At 43.4% G+C, this 23,390-nt stretch overlaps 2 protein-coding genes and 1 non-coding gene across 3 annotated transcripts in view; 1 reads left to right on the top strand and 2 right to left on the bottom strand.

The window, feature by feature from the left end:
• The window catches only part of Sacm1l (SAC1 like phosphatidylinositide phosphatase), a 70,671-nt gene extending 63,426 nt beyond the window's left edge, over positions 1-7,245 (bottom strand). Inside the window, exon 1 of the mRNA XM_052725698.1 lies at positions 7,055-7,245. Within this exon, the coding sequence (XP_052581658.1) occupies positions 7,055-7,086 (32 nt within the window). The 5' untranslated portion in view covers positions 7,087-7,245. The remainder of the gene's footprint in view (positions 1-7,054) is intronic.
• Positions 7,246-7,497: 252 nt separating this feature from the next.
• Positions 7,498-7,570, top strand: Trnar-acg (transfer RNA arginine (anticodon ACG)). Its single transcript has one exon. It is a non-coding gene; the product is annotated as a tRNA-Arg (tRNA).
• Positions 7,571-13,476: 5,906 nt separating this feature from the next.
• Positions 13,477-23,390, bottom strand: part of Limd1 (LIM domain containing 1) — a 62,265-nt gene continuing 52,351 nt past the window's right edge. Inside the window, exons 3-8 of the mRNA XM_052725685.1 lie at positions 23,317-23,384; positions 22,534-22,596; positions 18,843-18,973; positions 18,344-18,395; positions 17,622-17,690; positions 13,477-15,987 (exon numbers count right to left, since the gene is read on the bottom strand). Coding sequence (XP_052581645.1) covers positions 15,850-15,987; positions 17,622-17,690; positions 18,344-18,395; positions 18,843-18,973; positions 22,534-22,596; positions 23,317-23,384 — 521 coding nt within the window. The 3' untranslated portion in view covers positions 13,477-15,849. The remainder of the gene's footprint in view (positions 15,988-17,621; positions 17,691-18,343; positions 18,396-18,842; positions 18,974-22,533; positions 22,597-23,316; positions 23,385-23,390) is intronic.

Here is a 23,390-nt window from a genome sequence, read left to right as displayed (position 1 = left end):
TCAAAGAAGCAGAGCAAACCACGGCCACCACCTCTTACCTCACCAACTCCTCAGCCTGAAAAAGCTCCAACTGAAAGGGCTTCAGCCGAAAAAGCCTCTAGCTAAAAGGGACGCTTCTGCCAAAAAAGCCTTTAGTTCCTGTCTCCTCACTCCTTATATAACTTTCTCTGCCCAGCCATCACTTCCTGGGATTAAAGGTGTGTGTGCTTCCCAGTACTGGGATTAAATAAAGATGCATGCTACCACTGCCTGCCTCTGTTTTCTCTCCTAGATTGAGTCAATCTCATGTAGTCCAGGGTTGTTGTGGGATGTTCTGTATGCTGTGAATGTGTTGCTCTGATTGGTTGATAAATAAAAAGCTGATTGGCCAGTAGCCAGGCAGGAAGTATAGGCAGGGTAAACAGACAAGGAGAATTCTGGGAACAGGAAGGCTGAGTCAGGAGATGCCAGCCTGCCGTCCAGGGAGCAGCATGTAATGACATACAGGTAAAGCCATGGAACATGTGGCAACATATAGATTAACAGAAATGGGCTGAGTTTAAGTGTAAGAGCTAGTTAGTACTAAGCCTGAGCTAACGGCTGAGGAGTTTTAATTAATATAAGCTTCTGAGTGATTTTATAAGCAGCTGCGGGGTCCTTAGTGCTGGGCGAGCACAGGAAAACCTTCAGCTACACAGGGTGGTGCTGTGGGATGGTCTGTATGTCAAATGTGTTGCTCTGATTGGTCAATAAATAAAACACTGATTGGTCAGTGGCTAGGCAGGAAGTATAGGTGGGACAAGGAGGAGAATAAAGCTGGGAAGTGGAAGGCTGAGTCAGAGAGACACTGCCAGCCGCCATGATGACAAACAGCATGTGAAGATGCCGGTAAGCCACGAGCCACGTGGCAAGGTATAGATTTATAGAAATGGATTAATTTAAGCTGTAAGAACAGTTAGCAAGAAGCCTGCCACGGCCATACAGTTTGTAACCAATATAAGTCTCTGTGTTTACTTGGTAGGGTCTGAGTGGCTGTGGGACTGGCAGGTGAGAGAGATTTGTCCTGACTCTGGGGCAGGCAGGAAAACTCTAGCAACAGGGTAGCTTTGAACTCACAGAGATCCAGATGGATCTCTTACCTCCCAAGTGCTAGGATTAAGGGTGTATGCCACCACTGCCTGGCCTCTATGTTTAATCTCGTGGCTTTTTCTTCTGTTCTCTGATCTTCAGGCAAATTTTGTTAGGGTACACAATATATCACCACATTTCCCCTTTTTCATCTAAAATAATAATAGAAGGTTATAACTAGTATACGAAAAACTATATACAATAAGTACAATAAGTATATACAATATATTGTCAAGAATTACATTAACAATGTTCAGTGCATAAACATTTGACAAATTCAGAGAAAATACTCCATTATCTATCCTATTTTAGTGAATCCAAAATGTTCTACCTAATTCATTTTCTATTCTAACTTGCATTACCAACCGAATACTATCTTTTGATGTCTTTCAAACCTGTACACTTTACACCTCTTTAGTGAGTTTCTGTTCTGAATTTGTTAACAAGGAAAACTGTAACTATCTAGTCTTAACTCCCTTAGAGACCCAGGAAGGAAATAATATTACCTAAGTAAGCAGGAAGTGCAAGCAAGAGACTTCCAAAAACTGTGAGAAATGACAGAAACAGCTGGCTGCCTGGACAGTCACCCAAGGTTCCTCTGCAATGTTGGGGCATCCATCTTCGGACTATAGGCCTAGCATATCTGACAGATTCATCTGTGAAGCAGGATTTTCTAAAGGGCCTTCCTACCTTGCCTTGGCAAGGTTCCGCAGTCCTTTCTTTTGTGTCCTGCTTGTCCATTTGGACAGCATACTGTCAGCAGTTGAGGCAAGGGCACTTTCTTGCCCAGTGGCTATCTTCTGCCACAAAGTAAACTCCATATGGAGTTTCTTTGATGTCCATCACTTTTTAGGAATTTGTATTACAGTTGAACTTTGAAGCATTATAGGAAGGAAATAAACCAGTCACAGAAAGAAAAATACTGAGTCCACTTAAATGAGGCACTGGAATGACTACTCAAATCCACAGGAATAGGAGAATAATGGTTGCCAGGTGTGGGAAGGAATGGAGGAACAGAGTCATTTAATGAGCAGAGTTGTAGTTTTGCAAAATGAAAAGAATTCTTGACATAAACTGTAGCAATGGCATACAGCAATGTAAAAGTACTTAATATCATGAAACTGAATGCATATAGTTAAGAGGGTACATTTTTAAAGTATATTATCACAATTAAAAACTACTATTTGCAGAGAAACATGACTGTTGTAATAAAATTGTAACAACAAACCTCCTCTGAAACCTTAAAAGAATTAAATTAAGGTCTTAAAATGTTTAACATATCTCTGGTTGGAAAAACAGACGTAATATTTGACTAGATTTAATTAGGAAAAAGAACTTAAGACATAAAGAAGGGTCCTCTGGGCTCAACCTCCCTTTGGATTCCAGCAGTATCATCTCAGTCTCTCTCTGGGTGCTTCTCCTTACTGCACAGGTTCACCAGGGGCCCAATACAACGCCCAAATCAACTGATATCTCTAGGAAGCTAATTCATTTCAATTCCATCTTCTTCAAAACTCCTGGATCCTATCTATTCCTTATCTACCTTAAAATCCACTAACAGACTCCCACAAACCAGATCTTAACTCCCCAAGCCCACCAGTAGTCAGTACTGGTGCATCCAATAATCCTAATACTTTTGAGAAAGAAAGAAAGATGAGGAAGGAGTTCAAGTCATCTTTGAGTTCAAGACCAACCTGGGCTCAAGAGGTTCTTTCTCAAGCAGGATTCTCTATTATGAACTTCTATACAACTAATGCCTCCTCTGGACACAAACTTTTATCATCTGTGCCTAATTTCATTAAGAAAACTTCAGCTGAGCCATCCCCTTCCCTTCACGCAAAGCTGTGTAAATACATTGTGTTCACTGCACTAGACACACTGTTCATATGTTCACTGCAGTGAGCTTAGATACAGTGAGCTTAGATGGCATTTGCTCTCTGGGCTTCATCACATTTCTCCTAATTGCATAGCTATGTAAATGAGAGTGTTTAAGAACAGCAAATTCCTGAGGAAATAGTATTTCTTTCTTTTCCCCCTAAAGGTATGAATACTTTTAAAAAGACTTTTGCTTTATAATTATTATTCAAATATGTACATACATGCGTATGTGCACACTTGTATGATAGAGATAGAGACAGGGAGGGAAGGAAGGAAGGAAGAAAGGAAGGTGTCTGTGGCGTCCAGAAGGCAGATTTGAATCCCTTGGAACTAGAGAAAAAGGCAGTTGTGAACCACCCTATGGAGGTGATGGGAAATGAACTCAGGTCCTCTGAAAAAAACAGCAAGTGCTCTTAGCCACTGAATCATCTCTCCAGCTCAGGAAAGGGTATTTTTTTCAGGAGCAAACTACCACCTGATTCAGTATCTAACAAACATATTCAGCATGTGATCTACATGTGGCTGAGAATAGCTATGAATACGACCTGATACACAATCATAAACTTACCTAGCACATTTTTTGTTTAAAAACAATTTTGGAGGGGGGGGGGTGCTCTTTTTCCTGCAACTTGACAGCATGGTTCTTAAGTGTGTACGTTGTAGATGATAAAGTCATTTTACAATGTCAAAAAGCTAGAACACCTAAAAGCATTCTTTGCCTTATGTTTTATTTTGGCTGACATTTAAAGAGAAAAAGGGTGGTGTAGGGTGGCTTTAATATTATCCAATAATGCATTTTTATATTTTTGCAATTTCAAATTTACTGTATCTGACATTACTCATGCTATGTAAGTAGCCTAAAAAGCTAGGCATGTTGACCCATATCAATAATCCTAGTACTGGGAATGGTGAGGCAGAAGAATCATGAATTCAAGGCCAGCCTGGCCTATACAGTAGGACTATGTCTTTTAAAACAAACAACATAGATTCTGTTTTCTATATGAAAAACCCACATGCACATGTCAACTATTTTCTCTTACAAGTAACTCAGTTTTATGCCTGGCTGTCCACAGACTACAGAGAGAGCAATCTGATAAGGGTCATTTGAATAATGCAGTGTAATGGAAAGATCACTGGACTCTTGGGCAACTGTGTTTCAAGGTTGACTCTGCCATGGCTTAGTGTGTGACCTATGTGACCAGGACACCATGTGACATTCTTCAATGAGGGCAAACTATATGTCAACCTATGACCTCACAGAGGCACTGAAAATAATAGACATGAAAGGACTTAAGGTTCTGCTGCTTCAAAAGAACACATGCCAAATTATCCCAGACTGTTCTTGAAGTAATCTATACTGGATAAATTAATTTACTCTGGAGATTTATAGAGTAGACGCTCTTCAAAGGTTCATGCTAAGTATTGCAAAGAATTAGAGAAGAAATCAACATTAAGGTACTAATCACATTTTAGATACATTTAGCCTTGTTGGAGAAATAAGTATACATAACGTATTTCACATGGCAAAATAAGTGGTTCAAACAGTACTTTGGTCATTCTACTTTTCAGTCCTCTTGTCTATGAGAGAGAAAACAGAATATGTAAATCATACAAATATTTGGTGTGCAAACCCTGTAACAATAAATCTTCACTTTTGGCTTCAAAAATAATACAGGAGCTCAATGAAGGGAAACCAGATTCTCCGGTTTCTATGAGGCACCTTGAGTACTTTACCTACAAACTCAACATAATGAAATATAAAAATTCATATTTTCAGAAAAAAAATTATTCAGAGGCTGAATAACCTGCCCAGGATGCAAAGCTAGTAGAAAGTTTTAGAAAGCTAATCCATTGTCTACTCTGACTAAACCACCTGAGATCTCTCTTCACTGCAAATGTGAGTGACCAGCATGGAGACAGGACAGATGCAGAAAGCACTCTGGCAGAAAGATCAAAATAAACCTGACATGAAGCTAGAAGAGAAGTAGCAAACTTTAGCATGACTCACAGGAAATAAAGTTAGAAGATTATAAAGAGATTAGAATTCAGGTGGCTAAGAAATGTGGGCTTGATCTTGTAGGTCAATAAAATGGAAGTGGAAATTGTAAGCTGAGAAAACTAGAGGATGAACAAAACATATCTGGAAGGCAATATGTTTAACAAGGCAGAGAAGGGCTGAAGAAAATGTATGGCATAATGTACAAAAGGTTATTATTTAATATCCACACACTTCAACATTTAGATAAGTTATATACCAGTACATCTATACTTTTTTTTTTTTTTTTTTTTTTTTTGGTTTTTGAGACAGGGTTTCTCTGTGTAGCTTTGGAGTCTGTCCTGGAACTCACTTTGTAGACCAGGCTGGCCTCGAACTCAGAGATCCTCCTGCCTCTGCCTCCCGAGTGCTGGGATTAAAGGCGGGCAGCACCACCCGGCAATAAGTAACTTTTCATACGGCTTTTTAGGCGTTTTTTAAAAAGTGGCTACTATGTCCCACCAATTCTTAGATCAGCAACTAATTCAACATACAAATACCTCTAAAACAGACTATTCTTTGCTCAAGGGCTATATTTAAAAGTTTAAATAGGAGGGTCAAAAAGGGATGGAAACAGACTCTAACTCACAAACCCTTTGCCCAAGAAAAACTTTCAATGAAGTTCTACCTTCACATTATAGAAACATCCAAAACCTAAAGACTGATAGTGACTTCCATATAACCCTAGATTCAGTTTCCACTGAAATACAATATATAACTCAAATCCATAGTTTCTACTTCAATACAAAACCATTGCTCCCACCACTAAAGAATAAATTTCCCTTCTCTTTTATGTATACAGAGGATGTCTGCCTGTATTGAGGTCTGAATTGGTGAGAGTTAATGCCTGGGCAACTCAAAAATAATCCTCCTAATTCTCAAATTATCCATCTCAGTCATTCTTAGTTGCAGGAAAACTCAATGATATCCTGTAATCTAAAGCGGAGCTGCTTCAAGCCAAGGCTCCAAATAGCTTAACACACCTGAGACCTAGTACAGGATCATATTCAGCCCTTCAACAACTATCAGGTGGACTGACAATAACCTAATTTGCCAATAAAATACATGTGACTCTGGCCCAACATAAACCAATACACTTTGCTTCAACTGTCACCAGTGTGATTGTTCACTTTGTAAAGGAGAATTAGTTAAAAGAAATGTCGAGGGGAGTGTGCAGCTGAGGTTTTCAAAGAGAACTGTAGCAAGTGGAAAAGGAACAAAGGGTGAAGAAAACCAATTACCACCTTTTTTCAAAAACACAAGGTGTTGAGCAGATGGCCTCCCTCCTAATTCTGTACTAACTTTACACTGAACTTTTCAGTTATTCATAAGGAGCACCCAAACTACATTTGTTTCTTTGCAAACGAATTAGAATGCCTATGTCTAAGTAACAAGATATTTTTAACTTAGCTTTTCAAAGTTATATTTGCTTCTGCTACTAAAGGCATTCCCAGACTATGGTCCGTGACTTTTAAACAATCTCAAGGTAAATAATTAAAGCGATTAGGGCGAAGTTATTTGTCCAAGAAAGAGTGCAGGTGTGGAACTTCAAGCACCTGGCTTTGCTAAAAAGTCAATTTTACTGTGCAAAAACTGGAAGCAAGCCTCTAGCTGTCAGCACAGACTGTTGAAATAAGCACAGTAAATTCGTCCGGCCCTTCGGACGACTGACTGGATTTGTGTTGCACCCTAAGAAGGACTAGTCTTAGCGGCTCCCAGGCCCGGAAAGCCAGAAACCAAGAGAAAGGTTTACTCTGGCGACGAACGCCAGAGCACTCCCGGAGGTCCAGTCAATAAGGCCTCTCCGAGAAGCCACACCGGGAGCTCTCCTAGCGCTGCGGGCTCGGGCTCGGCTCACCGCGCTAGGCCCAGGGCGGGCAAGGCTGCGGGACACCGGGCCTACGCTGTGGCCAGGCCGGACGGAGAAAGCCGAGTCCGCTAGCCCGGACAGTGCGGGCCGCACACGCTCCGGGCCTCGGAGCCCGCTCGCCCCTCGGCCCTTTCCTGTCAGCGACCGCAGCCCATGGGACTCACAGCTTCAGCTGCTCGTAGGCCGCCGCCGCCATCGTGCACTAGCACCTCCTTCCTCTTCTCTCCGCCAGCAGCGGACCCCGACGCCACCTCGACTCCGGCGCGGCCGCTCTCTAGGTGCGGTGGTCAAGGAGCCTCGGCCTGGTCCCACCCCCTCCCGGGACCGCCTCTCGGGATAGCACGGGAGCCGGAGGCGGACAAACCAGTGCGCCAGCCGGTACCTGCGAGACACGCCTCCGATGCACGGATTGGAGCAAGCCAAAGAACGCCGTGACGTCGCCGCCGGAGATTGGTGCAACGCGCTGCGGTGAAAGGTGGAGTCCTGGTAGCGTTGCTCTGAGTCGAGACGCTCAACGAACCGACAAGAATGGAGAACTGGAGGCAGGAAGCCTGTTGAAACTGCGTAATCAGAGATCAGCCATCACGGAAGGTGCACTAACAGCACTGGGCCAGTGGCGCAATGGATAACGCGTCTGACTACGGATCAGAAGATTCTAGGTTCGACTCCTGGCTGGCTCGATACGTGCAGATTGTTTTTTTTTTCCTCTCTACATATTTGAATTGAATGTTACAAGGCCGCCTCGAAAAGGATCTTAGCTAGAATGTCAAGGTCAGGTATCTTGAATTTTAATGCTGCTTTGCGCCTTTTTAGACGTGTTTGAAACCCAGAGTTGTCTAAAACGGTTTGCAAATTTCCTAGCGCCCCTGTTCTTAAAGCTGCGCAGAAGCCTGTAAACCAGTACACTTAAGAAAACACTCCTGAAAGTGGAGGTTCGCAATTAGGGCCGTTCGTGGCCAGTGTCTTTCCACCCGATGACGGAAAAGCAAAGGCTCCTTGCAGGAGGAACTCAGGCGGCACTGACGCGAGAAGGGCGCAGCTTCTGCTCTGCAGCACAGTGACCGGGCAGCGGACCCCGGAACGCTACAAGAGGCCTTGGCTAGTTCCTCTTGCAAAGCCAACCTGGCCTCCATTCCACAAGGAAACCTTAAAACTTCAGGGATTTCACAGTAAGAGGCCCAGAAAAGCGAGCGCATGACCATTCATTTTACGTAAGACCAGAGACAGATGTGACAGAAAGGGGATTCAGCCTATTCATTTAACTCGATTAACTTGTCCTAGTTAACAAACTTCACTCCCCAAGAGTTTATTAAAAATGTGTCAAATACAGGAAACTGTTAGGGGCAGAATTAGAGGCAGGGCAAGGGCTATGACTCACTCTTGCAGCCCTGAATGACCTGAATGTAGACCTGGCTGGTCTGGAACTCAGAGACCTGCCCACTTCTGCTTCCAGAGCAAGACAGCATAACTGGCCTCTACATTGGGGGGGGGGGGGGGGGGTGAATGAATTTATGGTGTTTCTTTGTTTTTGTTTGTCCTTTCTTTTGTGTCTGAGATTTAAGGTCATTAAATATTCCTTGAAGATATTAATTACATTAAAAACTAGGTATTTTAAACATAAATTTTATCTTGGAAATATGAGTTGATGCCAGTTTTAACACTTAAAAAATGACACTGGCCAGATGGTGTTAGCCCACGTCTTTAATCTCAGCACTCGAGAGGCAGAGGCGGGCGGATCTCTGTGAGTTCAAGGCCAGCCTGGTCTACAGAGAGAGTTCCAGGACAGCCAGGGTGTTACATAGAGAAACCGTATATGCAAAAATATTTGGATGTTTTAAGGGTGTGTGTGTGTGTGTGTGTGTGTGTGTGTGTGTGTGTGTGTGTGTGTGTCTTATATAAGACAAAGGGCCTTTACCTAGCTATGGAAGATGGACTTGGAACTCTATAGATTCTCCACGCTCCCAAATGTTGAGATTACAAGCATGTACCACCACACCTGGCTGAAATGTTCTTGCTTTAAGATGTTCTGTTTGGTCAGGTAGACATTTTAAAGGTCCATTTCATGGGCATTTAGATTTTTGGTACATATTTTCAAATTGCTTTGTGGAAGAATTTAAAGCAATATACTTTATGTCATCAGCATGTTTCCACACATGCTAATCAACATTAGACATTTTATATACATATAAATTAGATATCCAGGTCTGATGTGGTGGCATATACCTATAATCCTAAAATTGGAGAGAGGTATTATTTTTGGGTCCTGTCTATAACTAAATAAATAGGGTATCTACATACAAATACAGATATAAATTGTAGTTTCTTTGCAGTTATAAGTGGAAAAACACTACTTCCTTTTTACTTCTATTTCTTGACCTGTTGATTATTTTCTCTTGGTGTATTCAATTTTTTTTCTCACAAACTTGACCTCTAAAAATATTTATTTTTCTCTTTGTGTGTGTGTGTGCATGCACTTGAGTGCAAGTGTTCTACAAGGCTAGAGATATGAGATCCCTCTGGAGCTGGGTTACACTCACCCAAGGCAGGTGCTTGGAACAGAACTCAGGTCCTCTGCAAGAGCGTAATAGCTCTTTTGTTGTTATACATTACAGTCTTCCTGCGAGTTTATTCTTATTTAACTTAATTTTCACTCTTATATAATGTTCACTCATATATATTATAGACGCTTTTTAAATTTTGTTTTGTGCTTTTATTACTTTTTTTACTGTAATCTGCTTATATTTTATCTTGTTGATTATTCTGATATAACTAAGTCTTTAATAAGTCTTAAAACTTGTCAAACTGATCGATTACTTAGTGTTTCTCTAAACATTTTATTTAGACAAATAAAATCAGTAGGAGGTGGTGGTCCAGGCCTTTAGTCCCAGTTCCAGGACAGCCAGGACTAGAAAGAGAAACCCTGTCTGTAGCTAGAGTTTTCCTGCCTGGCCCACAGTCAGGACAAATCTCTCTCACCCGCCAGTCCCAAGCCGCTTAAACCTGATCAAGTAAACACAGACACTTATATTGGTTACAAACTGTATGGCCGTGGCAGGCTTCTTGCTAACTGTTCTTACAGCTTAAATTAATCCATTTCTATTAATCTATACCTTGCCACGTGGCTTATGGCTTACCGGTACTTTATATCTTCCTTATCCTGATGGCGGCTGGCAGTGTCTCCCCCTCAGCCTTCCACTTCCCAGCTCTATTCTCCTCCTTGTCCCGCCTATACTTCCTGCCTAGCCAATGGCCAATCAGTGATTTATTTATTGACCAATCAGCAACACATTTGACATACAGACCATCCCACAGTACTTCCCCTTTTCTTTTCTTAAAAAGGAAGGTTTTAACCTTTACACATCTCCAAAGTCAGCTTGGTATATTTGGGAATTTGGGCGTAGCTTCTCTTACTACTTCCTGCTGGAGGGGGACGCTGTATCTTCTGGGAAATAAAGAAAATTTTAGGATCATGGAGTAGTCCGTGAGGCTGTATCATCTGAGCCAGTTGCCTTGAAACGGTTCTGGATGTTGGATCATCTGGGCCATGGTGTCATCGGAGACCTTTCAGGTGGTCTTGGCTGGTCAAACCTGATGTGTCTTAATCTGGAACAAATCCATAGCCTCTTGCTTTCTGTGGAAACAAAAGAGACTCTTTTCCAAAGCAACATATCCTTACATCCAAATTTTGAAGTCAAAGTATCTTTAAAATATACATACTGGTTTAACTCAGCTTCCTTTACAATCAAATATCTCTCTGTAGTTAAGAATCCCAAAGACAACACAATCCAGACTCTCTGTGTAATAGTCATCTCTACGTGGCTTATTTTTTATATTACTTTTACTGTCTCTTTAAAGACTTTATTTTTTAAAACCATGTATTTGTTTCTATACTGTATATATCACCTTTTTTTTTCTTTTAAGCCTACGTATATTTTACATACATTTTAAACTATTACATCTGAATCTGTCTTATTGTGAATCTATTGTTTTAAGCTGCAGCCTTCTAAGCCTGAAACGGTGTTGGTGCTGTGGCTACTGGCTCCGCCCACCTCAGCTTCCCAACATGGCGGCGGTATGCTTACCGCCAGCTCTGGGAGCCATCGTGGGTCTATGCTTTTATCCAAGCAGCGTGTAGCCCAGAAACCTCTTTTTTTTTTGTACTAGCAAAGGCTAAATCCACAATGTAGCTTAATGTGCCACTTGCAGAGGCCTCATTCCCGCCATATGGCGGCAGGTCGAGCGCGCACACCAGGAACCCACCAGTAGCTCAAACCGGCAGCTGCCGCTCATTTGAGAGAGACAATTAGGAAGCTGTTTTTAGCTCCATTTTAGAATCTTTTTTCTCAGGTTTTAGGTGGAAACTCTTGCCCCACGTTGGGCGCCATTTGTAGCTAGAGTTTTCCTGCCTGGCCCACAGTCAGGACAAATCTCTCTCACCCGCCAGTCCCAAGCCGCTTAAACCTGATCAAGTAAACACAGACACTTATATTGGTTACAAACTGTATGGCCGTGGCAGGCTTCTTGCTAACTGTTCTTACAGCTTAAATTAATCCATTTCTATTAATCTATACCTTGCCACGTGGCTTATGGCTTACCGGTACTTTATATCTTCCTTATCCTGATGGCGGCTGGCAGTGTCTCCCCCTCAGCCTTCCACTTCCCAGCTCTATTCTCCTCCTTGTCCCGCCTATACTTCCTGCCTAGCCAATGGCCAATCAGTGATTTATTTATTGACCAATCAGCAACACATTTGACATACAGACCATCCCACAGTACCTGTCTTTAAAAAAAACTGAACTTGCTTAAGGTCATGAGTTCTTGAGTCCAAAACCAGCCAGATAAAAGCTGAGTGAACCCCCAGAGAACTGAGGTCACATGTTTTTTAGTATGCCATCTTATTTCTATCTCTGATTATCCTTCCACTCACCAGCTCCGGGTTCAATGAACATTTCCTCCCTTTTAATAAAATGGGGATTAAATTTGTACCCTGCTTCATAAGGCTTTAGTAAAAGAATATTTCCAGTTGGTGAGCCACTGCACTGACCTACAGAGAACTCCTGCTCAAGCTCTCTAAACAGGTAAAGACTCAAAGTTTGGCCTTTCTTCACTAGTTAGGAATATAAATTAAGGCCTTTGTGAACACTAATGAGACTGAGGGATGGCAGAGTAAATCATACAGAATTAGACATTCTTGTATGTGAAGGTCAGAGATCAACCTCAGGTGACTTTCTCAGTTGCTGTCCACCTTTTCTTTCCTTTTGCAGTGAGATTGACCATATCTCTCCTGTTTGTACTCAGAAATCACTTAGTACATTTTACTCATTTTTTTTCTGTTAAAGTTACTTCAGAGGCTACCTGAAAACAAAATTAGGACTGATTCTTGGCAAAGTATTAAAAAAAAAAAGTTTCCTGGCAGTTTTCTTAATATGTAATGCACAAAGGGCAACCTCAGGTATCCACCTCCTTTCAAACAAGGTCTTTCAGCCTGGAGCTCACTAACTGGGCTAGACTAGCTGACCATCAAGCCCCAGAGATCTGCCTGTCATCCTCTCCTCTGGTGGGACTATAAGAGCACACCACTGCATCTGGCATTCTTATACAAATTATGAGAATTGAACTCAAGTCTTCATGCAAGCACTTTACTGAGTTTTCTTTCCTTTTAGGAGAGTTTTTTGTTGTTGTTGTGATTTGGTTTGGTTTGGTTTTTTGAGACAAGGTTTCTCTGTATAGCTTTGGCTGTCCTGGAATTCACTCTGTAGACCAGGCTGGCCTCAAACTCACAGAAATCCATCTTCCTCTGCCTCTGAAATGCTGGGATAAAGGTGTGCACTACCACTGCCCAGCCCTAAGAGCTTTTACAAGTGTATTGTGCAACCATAGTTTGTCTCACACTGTTCTTTGCAAGGAACCTAGCTAGTAGGCAGCACTTTCACTGAGTGGGAAAAGGGTACTACAGAATAGTATTTAATTCATGCAAAGGACTGTAGATTCTAAATCTTCCTAACAGTCCTGTTTTGTATTTTGCGTGATTGAAGGCCATGCAAAACAAGCCATAGCAGTACTTGAAGGTGTTCAGAATGTTTTGATTCTTCTATCAACCAGCTGGGATTCAACATTGGATCTTCACAGGACTCAGCTGAAAGGGGGTTCACTTAGGCACTAGCCAGGGGAATGGAAAGTTCTGTTATGCTGTAACAGGTAGCCAATAAGTCAGTTAGGGCTAAAGGCTCTTCTGAAACCTATGGGGCAGAATGAGAAAAGGGAGGGCAGACACTAGTCCTGGGTCTGGGATCAGCCTCCATCTCCTTAGTTTTATCCAAAATACAAGAGTTGTACAGGAATCTTGAAAAAGCTATTTCTCTAACTTTTAAGACAGAGTAAGCTAAGTCCCTGTGTTTTCTTCCTACATGCTTATAAATATAATCTCCCTACAGCTCTATTTGGCCAAAATTTATAGCACATTTAAAACCCCAGATAAGCAAACATCTCTTCATGTTTTCTATGCCCGGGCCTGAGATGGAGAGAAACAATGAATAAGAGATCCCTAGCGGTACTTTCTCCAGAAAACAATCAGAGAAGACAATCCTAAAGGTTCTAGGAAGTCTGCAAATTCCTTTATTGTTCTTTTTCAGTAATATAAAATTTATTTGCAAACACATCTGAATCACCTCAATCAGGAATTTCATTTAAAAAATTAATCAGAGTTTTAAACTAGTTATTCAATTTGCAAGCAAATGCCCTCTACTTCAAACATTGATTCCAATGCAATTTTCTTAATCATCTTGACTCAAAATTGGAGTAAAGTATGTCAACTAGACCAGCACCTCAAGGACGGCAAAGACTTACTGGCTCATTTCCTTTCCCTGTCAGCCTTGCCAAAGGCAAGCTAGATAACTTGAAGGGAAGAAAGAGGCCTGGCTTTAGAGTTTATCTCCATAACCCAGTATATTCATAGTTGTTTTGTTGTTGTTGTTGCTGCTGTTGTTGTTTTTAAGGGGGCTCTGTCTAGGACAGGAAACAAGTAACATCTGGTCAAAGGATCCCAACAGAATGAACCTTATAAAAATGAAAAAGATGGTCTTGATCCCCAGTCCCAGTTCTGAACTTCTCACAAGCAAAGGGGGCCAGCAGGATTGAAATAGCTGGCCTACAGGTAGAGCTGGGACCCAGTCAAGAGTCCACATTCACATGTGGTGGGGCTCCACTGACCATGCTTTATCACCCAAGCCAGCTGCGGGGTGCCCAGCCTGACTGGCCGAAGTGAGATACTGCAGCCTTCCTGCCACAAATCCTGGGGCACTCCCTGAAGATAAGAGGGCAACTGGAAAGCCATTTTGTTTTTGTTTTTCCAGTTTCTCCCATTTGAACTACCAAGGAGACACTGACCTCTGACCTCAGGAAGTGTTAGGCAGAGTTAATTATGTTCTTTAGTGCTGGGTGAATTTTTATTTTATCTCTTTTAAATTTTTTTGAGTGGAGCCAGGACCTCATATAGTTGAGGACAACCTTAAACTCCTACTTCACAAACTCTGTCTCCCAAATGTTGTAAGGACAGGTGCCCACTACCCAGCTCAGAAGTGGTCCTAACATTTTATCAGCATGTGGTCTCCCTCAGCCCAGCTACCCCAGGAGCCAGCATGCAGATGCACATGGGTCAGAGGGCTGATTTCAGGTGCATCTAGTCTCTGATTACCTTGCTTTGCAACTATACTGCTTAGCTGTAATCAAGAGTGGAAATTAGCCACTGCAGTACACCAACAGTTTCCAATATGAAGGGCTAATTCCTCCTTGATCTGTGATTTAGTGAAAACTATCTGTGAGGTATGTTTTGTCTGTGGAAAAAAGGTGGAGAGAAATAATGAAGAAAAAAAGTCAAAAGCAGTGTACCTTATATTGGTTTCTTCAAACCGAATGAATGTGCTGAGAAGTGGGCAGGAGAGATACCTCTGAAACAAACTCAGTAACATCCTCTCTCTCTCTCTCTCTCTCTCTCTCTCTCTCTCTCTCTCTCTCTCTCTCACACACACACACACACACACACACACACACACACACACACACACACACAAAACTCTCCTTTCAAAAGGAGCTCTCTCCCAGAATATGGATTGAGATTCAAGCCCATGAGCAAATAATCAGAAAGAGGTGTCAGGGGTGTGAGCACTTGAGATCCTCAGACTCACCTTAAGGAAGCAACTCCATCATCACAGACTAGAGAAAGCAAAGAAAAAACACCACCAAGCAGTGGACAAGAAGCCTGGTGCCTGCACCAGTTCTCTCAAAGCTGGCTGTGTAGGACAGGACAGGCCTCTGCCACAGCTCAGCTGCCTTAGGAATGGGAGGAAAGGCAGAGGCACAACAGGAGACCCAGCCTCCCAGATGTCAAAGCTTGGCTCTGTTTTACCAAGCAAACTCCAAGGATACAAAGCATATGCAATACTTCTTTCTTGTCGTGATGCAGCTAGAGTTTGCCGCACTCTCAGAAGAACTAAAGTAAATCTGGAAAGAACTGTAAATCGCACCACAGGGTGTGTGAGGGTTATCTGGGTGCAGGTATTTTCCTAGAGGAGGGAAGTGCCGCTCATCTCCATCACTGCTTCTCTTTAGGAACATTGTGAAATGTGCTTAACACAATCTGAAAATCTGTCCCCATGAAACATGGACTATTTTCAGGGAGTAGGATGTATCCAGTTACACAGGCCCAACCTTGTGTCATGTGCCATGTGCAAAGTTAGAGCATCTTCCTGAGTGGTTTGGTGAGGGTATGGCAATGGGGAAAAGCACTTGGAAAATACATGGACTTGATGGGGAGTGCACACTGCTATGGTTAAAAGAAAGGTACCCTTCACACACAAGCAGGAACTTGACCTCCTGCTCCTCCTCTTCTGGGGACCCCCAAAAGTATTCCACAGACACCTCCCTGGGCAGCCCTGGCCCTGCCTCCCCACTGTGTCTCTGGTTAGAAGTGGTGCTGGTGGAGGGCTGCAGGTGAGGGTCCTTTCTCCAGCCTCTTGACATGGCAGGAGTGACAGAACAGGTGGTCTTCCAGTGGGTAGCAACGGTGACCATCCTCATCATTGAGCTCTAGGCCACAGTCCTACAAGGAGGCAAAAATGTCCCATGAAAACAAAACAGACTGCAAGAGTAACATGAAACCACAATCCACCCAGTCAGCAAAGGGTACTTCATGGCTGTGGGCAGCTCCTGTCTAGTGAAAGAACCAGTGGCCACTGGCCACCATAAAGCTCATTAAATGAGCCGGGCGGTGGTGGCACACGCCTTTAATTCCAGCACTTGGAAGGCAGAGCCAGGCGGATCTCTGTGAGTTCAAGGCCAGCCTGGGCTACCAAGTGAGTTCCAGGAAAGGCGCAAAGCTACACAGAGAAACCCTGTCTCGGAAAAAAGAAAAAAAAAAAAAAAACAGCTCATTAAATGAGACTGACTGGAACTAAGAGGTGGCTTCAGAAGAAATATACACCAGGCTTCCCAGACAGAAGACCCAAATAAGATAGAAAATATAGTTTTTATATGGACGACAAGTTGAAATAACATTGTAACATTGTGCATCTTAATCCCACATATCCCTCCTCTTTTGAGATAGTGTCTCATGTAGTCCAGGCTTGCTATGTCATTTGTAGTCAAGGATGACCTCGAACTTTTGATCCTCCTGTCTCAGCATTCTAAGTGATGGGATTACAGGTGTGCACCATCACTCCTAGTTTTTGTGATGCTTCCTTCTGAACTCAGGACTTACATGGTAGGCAAGCACTCTACCAAGAGAACCGCAACACCAGCATCTCCACCTGTTTCTTTCAACTATTCGGATGTGACTACTAGAAAATGAAGAGACTCCTAATTTCAATTGTGGCACTCGTATTTTTTGTTATTGTTGTTGTTGTTGTTTGTTTTTGTTTTTGAGACAAGCTTTCTCTGTACAGCCCTGGCCATCCTAGAACTTGCTCTGTAGACCAGGCTGGCCTTGACCTCAAGAGATTTGCCTGCCTCTGCCACCACCACTGGGTGAGGCACTTGCATTTTTAATGGTCAACCAGGGTCATGAATGTGCAGAGAAGACTGTTAAGTCTTCATTCTCTCCTCCAGATTCAGGAGGTCCCACCAGCCATGAGTCCCACCTACTTCCTCAGTTTGAGCAGTGAGACCCATCTACATGTTACCAATACTCCCTGCTTTCCCTACCTCCAAGACCACAAGTGAATCTAGTCTATTTCTGGGGATGAATCCACTCAGTATGGCTGGAAGACTGATGCGGAGTGACCTCTGGCACTTATGGTTCCTTCAGTGTCGGGTATCACACAGGGCAGCACGCCACACAACCTTTTTACCCACCAATTGATGTACCTATTTCCAACAGAGGTTTCTCCATGATTTCCAGGGCTCAGTTCAGACAGAAGCTTCTGACAGACAGAACATTCTGCACCCAGAAGGGAAGAACATCTCCTCCCCAACCCTCATTATACACCTAAGTGACAGTCTGACTTTGAGCCCCTCCCTACACATAATCCTCTGAGTTCTGTAGCTTCAAGGATAGCAACTGCAAGTTTCAGAACTTTCAGAAAATGACATAGAGCTTCATCCCGAACATCTGTTATTACCCTCATACAATCAGTTCTTGGAGGATACACCTCAAAGAGAATCTGGTGACTACCCTAGTCCCATGACCCAGGAGGCCTTTTTAAGGTAGGCTTTGGGGCTAGACAGGGAGGGGCTTACCTCACAGTGGTAGCATTCCACATGGTAGTCTCTGTCCATGGACACAACACGGATGGTCTCATCTGAGCCCTGGGACAAAAGAAAAGCAAGACATGCAAAGAGGCTAGTTAGAAATCCATGGAATACCACCAGCAATGGGATAGGGTGGGAGGAGATTGTGGGGTAATAATAGGAGGCCTTGGGGGAGAGATATAAATCAAGAGTGAATACTAAACACTTGTAGGAAAAAGACCAGATTCAGTGGATTGAGAGTAGGTAGGGGCAGTGTGATCTTCTGGGATGTCAGAGACAATACTGAAAGAAACACCAATGGCGACATTTTTTTTCTTTGTTTTTTTTTTTTTTGCATATGTACGTATGCATGACTGCATGTGCACAGGCACACACGTGTGCACATGCATGTAAAAGCCAGAGGTTTGTGTCTGGTATCTTCCTCCTTCACTCTCTATTTTATTCACTGAGGCAGGGTTTCAGGGATATTTATTCTTAAAAGATGAATAAAAGACAAGCTTTCTGTCCCTCTAATCTAAGACAGTTTGATTTGGCTCTTAGACAAAATGGCACAAGCAGGACATGGGGCTGGGAAGCCAGCACAGGAAAAAGGGACAGTACAGGGCATTGGAGGATTATGTGGAAAGGTATAAGAACAGTTATAGATCTTCTGAGTGACTCAAGGGAGACAGCCCAGTCTTTAGAAGATCTATGAGCAGATAAGATCTTACCTCTGGTGGAAGGATGGGAAGCCCACAGGCTGCACACTTTGGGGCCAGCACCCTGAGGGAAAAACAAAGGGAACACGGTGCACATTGTGTTATTACCAGAATATGAATGGCAACCAGGGCCTGCCAGAGCCCTCCATGGCCAGCACTCAGGATTATGTGGACCTAGGCTCACTTTTTGGAATAGAAACATTATTCCTGGCTGCTACAGGGAAATCTGGCTGCTTCCTGCTCCCCTAAGTATAAAGATGAAGCTGGCTGTTTTCTCCCTTCACAGCTAGCTGGGATGGTTCAAAAGCAGAGTGGTAGGTGCTGAGCCGGACTTGGTGCCTGGTGAAATTGGGTAAATCTGAAGCCACAGGCTTGTTGGATTCCTCTGATTAGTTTTGTGTTCTGCTTTATCACCAAACAAACCTTTAAAGAGCTTCTACATACTTTCCATTCTGCTGAGCTCGGTGGGGCCTGTGTAAGGTTACCTTCTACTCCCTTCCTTTCTCCTTACTTGTGGTAATCGCGGACACAGTAGATCTTGTTCTCTGAGTCCACGGTGAAAGGCACTCCATCCAGACATTCATTACAGATGACACAGCGGAAACAGCCAGGGTGATAGGACTTCCCCAGGGCCTGTAGGATCTGAGGACATACAGGAAAAGACTCACAGAGATGAAGGGAAGGAAGGACCATGAAGAAAGAGGAACATGTTGAAGAGCCACATGCACAGCTGCACCATGGCACAGGCTCCACCTGGCCCAGAGTTTCACCCAAACAAAGGTCAAGAGAGGTTAGTCTGCTCAGACTTGTGGACAGGAGAGGATCAAACAGGGATGCTGTGGAATAATCCTGTACAGTATGGAAGTGTGTTACTCTAATTGCTAATAAAAAACTGATTGGTGAGTAGCCAGACAGGAAGTATAGGCGGAAAAACCAAACTAAGGATGTTGAGATGAAGAAGGGCGGAGTAAGAGGTCACAAGCAGACACAGGGAGAACAAGATGAACGTACCATACTGAGAAAAGGCACCAAGCCACGGGGCAGAGCATAGATAAGAAATATGGGTTAATTTAAATGTAAGAGTTAGCTAGTAACAAGTCTGAGCTATGGCTGAGTATTTGTAATTGATACAACCTCAGTGTGTTTATTTGGGAGCTGCTGGCAGGACAAAAACTTCCACCTGCACAGGGACCTATGCAAACTCTCAGTTGTTGAGTGGGAGGAAATAGACTCCTGTCTGATCCTTCTCTCATAGCAGAAACTTGTTCTCTCCTAAAAAGCAATACTAGGTAGGGCTAGCCCTATCCTGGGACAGAACCCCTGAGTAAACCAGTTAAAAAGAATCTACCCCTCATATGGAAGGCAGCAAGCATATAGAAGAATGAAGGGAAATTCTAGATGGAACTATGAAAACTTGGACAAAACCTCCTCACATTGACTCCTGGCACCCTTTCCATGTGGCTTTGATTCTATAGTGTGACAATCTAGAAGCCTGGCTGGAGTCCTAATTATCTCAAATCCAAGTGTAAAGACTAAGTCCCTTTGTTGTTGTCCTTGTCCTTAAAACAAAATGAAGGGGAAGCCCCAAAGGCCTCCTTCCTCTCAGTATCATTTGATTTGGATGTGATACTTGAACTACTAGAGCCTTTCCAAAACAAAAAGCTAAGACAAAACAAAACAAAAAACCAAGGGAGGAGAAGAGAGGGGAGGAGAGGAGAGGGAAGGGGAGGAGAGAAGGGAGGAGAGAAGAGGGGGCAGGGGTGAGGAAGGGAAGGGGAGGGGAGGGAAGAAGAGAACAGGGGAGGGGGAAGGGAGAAAGGGAGGGAGGAGAGCATTGATAGGAGAAAGGAAAATAGGAGAAAGGAAGAGGAGAAACAAGAAGGAAAGTACATCCTTGGTGAGGTCAATGGGTCAGTAACAGAACTCACTGGGAATGGCTGACATTGCCTAGCCCTGTAAAGTCCTATTCTAAGTGTGGGCCCTGCATCTGCAGCTTAGTACTACCTGACAACTTGGTTAAAAAAAAAAATGCACATTCTCAGACCTCACCCCAGATCTCCTCATTCAGAATCACCAAGCGTAATGTCTAGCAGTTGTTTTCTTAAGATGATTAGATGTGTCAGGCGGTGGTAGCGCATGCCTTTGATCCCAGCACTTGGGAAGCAGAGGCAAGCGATGCAGAAAGTCTTCAAATAGGGGACCTGGAACTTAGGAAAGCTCTGCAGGACATTGGAAGGCTATGGAAGAGATGTGCTATGAGCCAGACCCTTCCACTGGAAGTCTGAGTAGAGAACATTGTAGCGTACACCCCAGCCAGGGATCACAAGAGGAATACTGTGCTATCCCAGCTTGAATCTCAGACTTCCTCCTTCCCTACTGGGTTTTACTTCCTCTAAAACCCCTCTCCATCTGCAGCAAACTGCCAAAAAGGAACAACTACCAGACTTCCAAAGTCCACTTGGCAATGAGAATGCATTTCCTCTCAAAGGCAAAAAGAGACCCTTAGATTAACTTATTCCTCTGTGCCTAAAGTAAAATTGAAAGAAGATGCTATTTTGCTATATCCTGGCTAGCTTCTAAAATTCTGGCATTGAGGAATAGGGCCTATTTCAGAATATAACCCTTTATTAACAAAGTATTTTCAAATAGACAGTTTATTCAGAGTTTGGTAGCCGGGGCTCTGCTATAGAGCTAAGCGAGTGTCTACAAGAGTCTTTATGGGGCAAGAGATGGCTCATCAGTTAAGACAGAGGACCTGAGTTTAGTTCCCAGCAGCCACGTCTAGTGACTCACAACCACCTATAACTCCAGCTCCAGGGGTCCTGACACCCTCCTCTGACCTCTATGGACACTCACGTACATGTGCACATACTAACACAGAGACATACACACATACAAGGACAACGAAACTCACATGTACATACCACCTCACAAACACACATGCATACACACAACTTTAAAAAATGAAAATATTTTTCAAAAAATTTTAAGTAGTCTACATTATTAGAATTTTTGGTAGCAGATGAAGAGTTCTATTTTAAAGCTGGGAGTCACTCTTAGGTAAAGGGGTATAGCTCATGCCTGCATACACACACACACACACACACACACACACACACACACACACACATACACAAAATGGGAAAAAAGCCACATGCAACAGGGCATTTTATAGGGTTCAGACAATGTCTTGCATCTTAATTTGGGATGTGGTTACATGGATAGATGCACATGTAAAACTGCACTCATCAGTACACTTAAGATTTGTGCCTTTTGGGTTGGGGAGATGACTCAGATGTTAAAAGCACTGGCTGCTCTTCCAGAGGTACTAAGTTCAATTCCCAGCAACTACATGGTAGCACACAACCATCTATAATGAGATCTGGTACCCTCTTCAGAAGTTCTTTAAGTGAAGATGAGCCCAGTAAATGAAACAAACTCATCTAACAGGGGAGTGGCTCCTAGGACACGATGCCCACTGGACAGTGTTTTTAAGACACAAGTCAAGGATCCAGGGAGTGACTTAAACCAGTTGTTGGCCTTTGAGCAACCAGCACAGCTGACCATTTTTTTGTTACTGTTTTTCTCCCAGTATTAAGGATGGAGCCCAGAGGCATGTACATGGTAGGCAAGCATTCTGACACTGAGTTATACCCCCAGCTCTTAAATTCTTGAAGGCCAGTTTCCAATGATAAACCATTTGTTGACCTCACTACCTGATTCCACAGGGAACATTATTCTTAGTTATGAAACAAAGACTGAGACCCAGACAATCTAAAAGAGCCAGTGGCTGAGCACAGATGGGATATGAAAACCTGGACTCTATCTGAATGCCAAAAGCTTTCTCAGGAATGGCTTGTACTGGAAGGAAAAAACACATTCATCTGACTGTACCCAATTCCCAGGTAGCTGATATTTCTGCAAGTAAAACTGGCCTCTCCTAGCACCTCACTGGGAAAGCCAAGGATCACAGAGAATCCAGAGGGAAGCCAGTGTGAGCAGAATCACTCCAGTGTGCATGATTAAAACTGCATTGGTCCAAGCCAACAACAGCGTCTATTAGAGAAGTGGCTACAGTGGGCAAGGACTTCTTTAAATAAAACCAGCAGTGACCACAAACCAGAAAGGAAACACTGTGTTCAATTATTAACTTCTTTTTAGCCTTCTTCCAAGGTGCTCTGATCTTGCTGAGCAATACTCACCATGTCCATGATCAGATGTCCACAAAGAAAACACCTGTCGGCAGACTGCTGAAAGCCAGAGTACTGCAGAGAAAAGAAGAGAAAGATGAGTCAGCCACCTCCCAACCAGCAGTGAATGAGGAGGATTTCTGAGAAACCTGTGGTTCCCCTGAAGGTGTGCAGCTGTGTGTTGAGTCATGGTAGTCCTGGGCCACCCATCCTAATTACTGTACCTGGGCCCCACACTGTGTCAAGCTCTATATGACAAATGAACACAGAAAGTCTTTAATCCCTCATCTCAAAGATTCCCAAAACAAGATCCTCAGAATCACTTGGAAACTTGGAAAAAATTAAGTTTATGGGCCCCACCTCAGATTTACTAAGCTGGATACAGGGCTGGGGCCTGGCATCTGTGTCCTAACAAGCTCTTTCAGGGCTCTGAAGACAGCACATGGTTTCTCTCTGTCTCTCCTCCCTCCCTCCCTCCCTCCCTCCCTCCCTCCTCTCTCTCTCTCTCTCTCTCTCTCTCTCTCTCTCTCTCTCTCTCTCTCACACACACACACACACACACACACACACACACAGAAGCAGAGGGTATGTGGGGAGGGCACATTTGTACATGCCATAAAGCTTTGTGGCTTGCCTTCTGCTTCAGGACTCAGGTTACCCAGGCACCCACAAGGAGGGAATGGCCCTCTCTCCCAGTATATTAGGAATACAGAGAAACAATATCCTGCCATCTGGTCCTCTCAGGCTCCTGCCCTAACCCACCCTCACCCTATGCAGTCTGGGTGATATACTCACCAAAAAGTCTTCCTCACAGAATACTTTGCCATTGACAAAATAGAAGGCTTTTCCTCTTAACTTCCTGCCTGAAG

Source organism: Peromyscus californicus, unplaced genomic scaffold (genome assembly GCF_007827085.1).
Source record: "Peromyscus californicus insignis strain IS unplaced genomic scaffold, ASM782708v3 Scaffold_11__1_contigs__length_118956290, whole genome shotgun sequence".
Lineage (NCBI taxonomy): Eukaryota > Metazoa > Chordata > Mammalia > Rodentia > Cricetidae > Peromyscus > Peromyscus californicus.
This window is presented reverse-complemented; position numbering and strand designations above follow the sequence as displayed.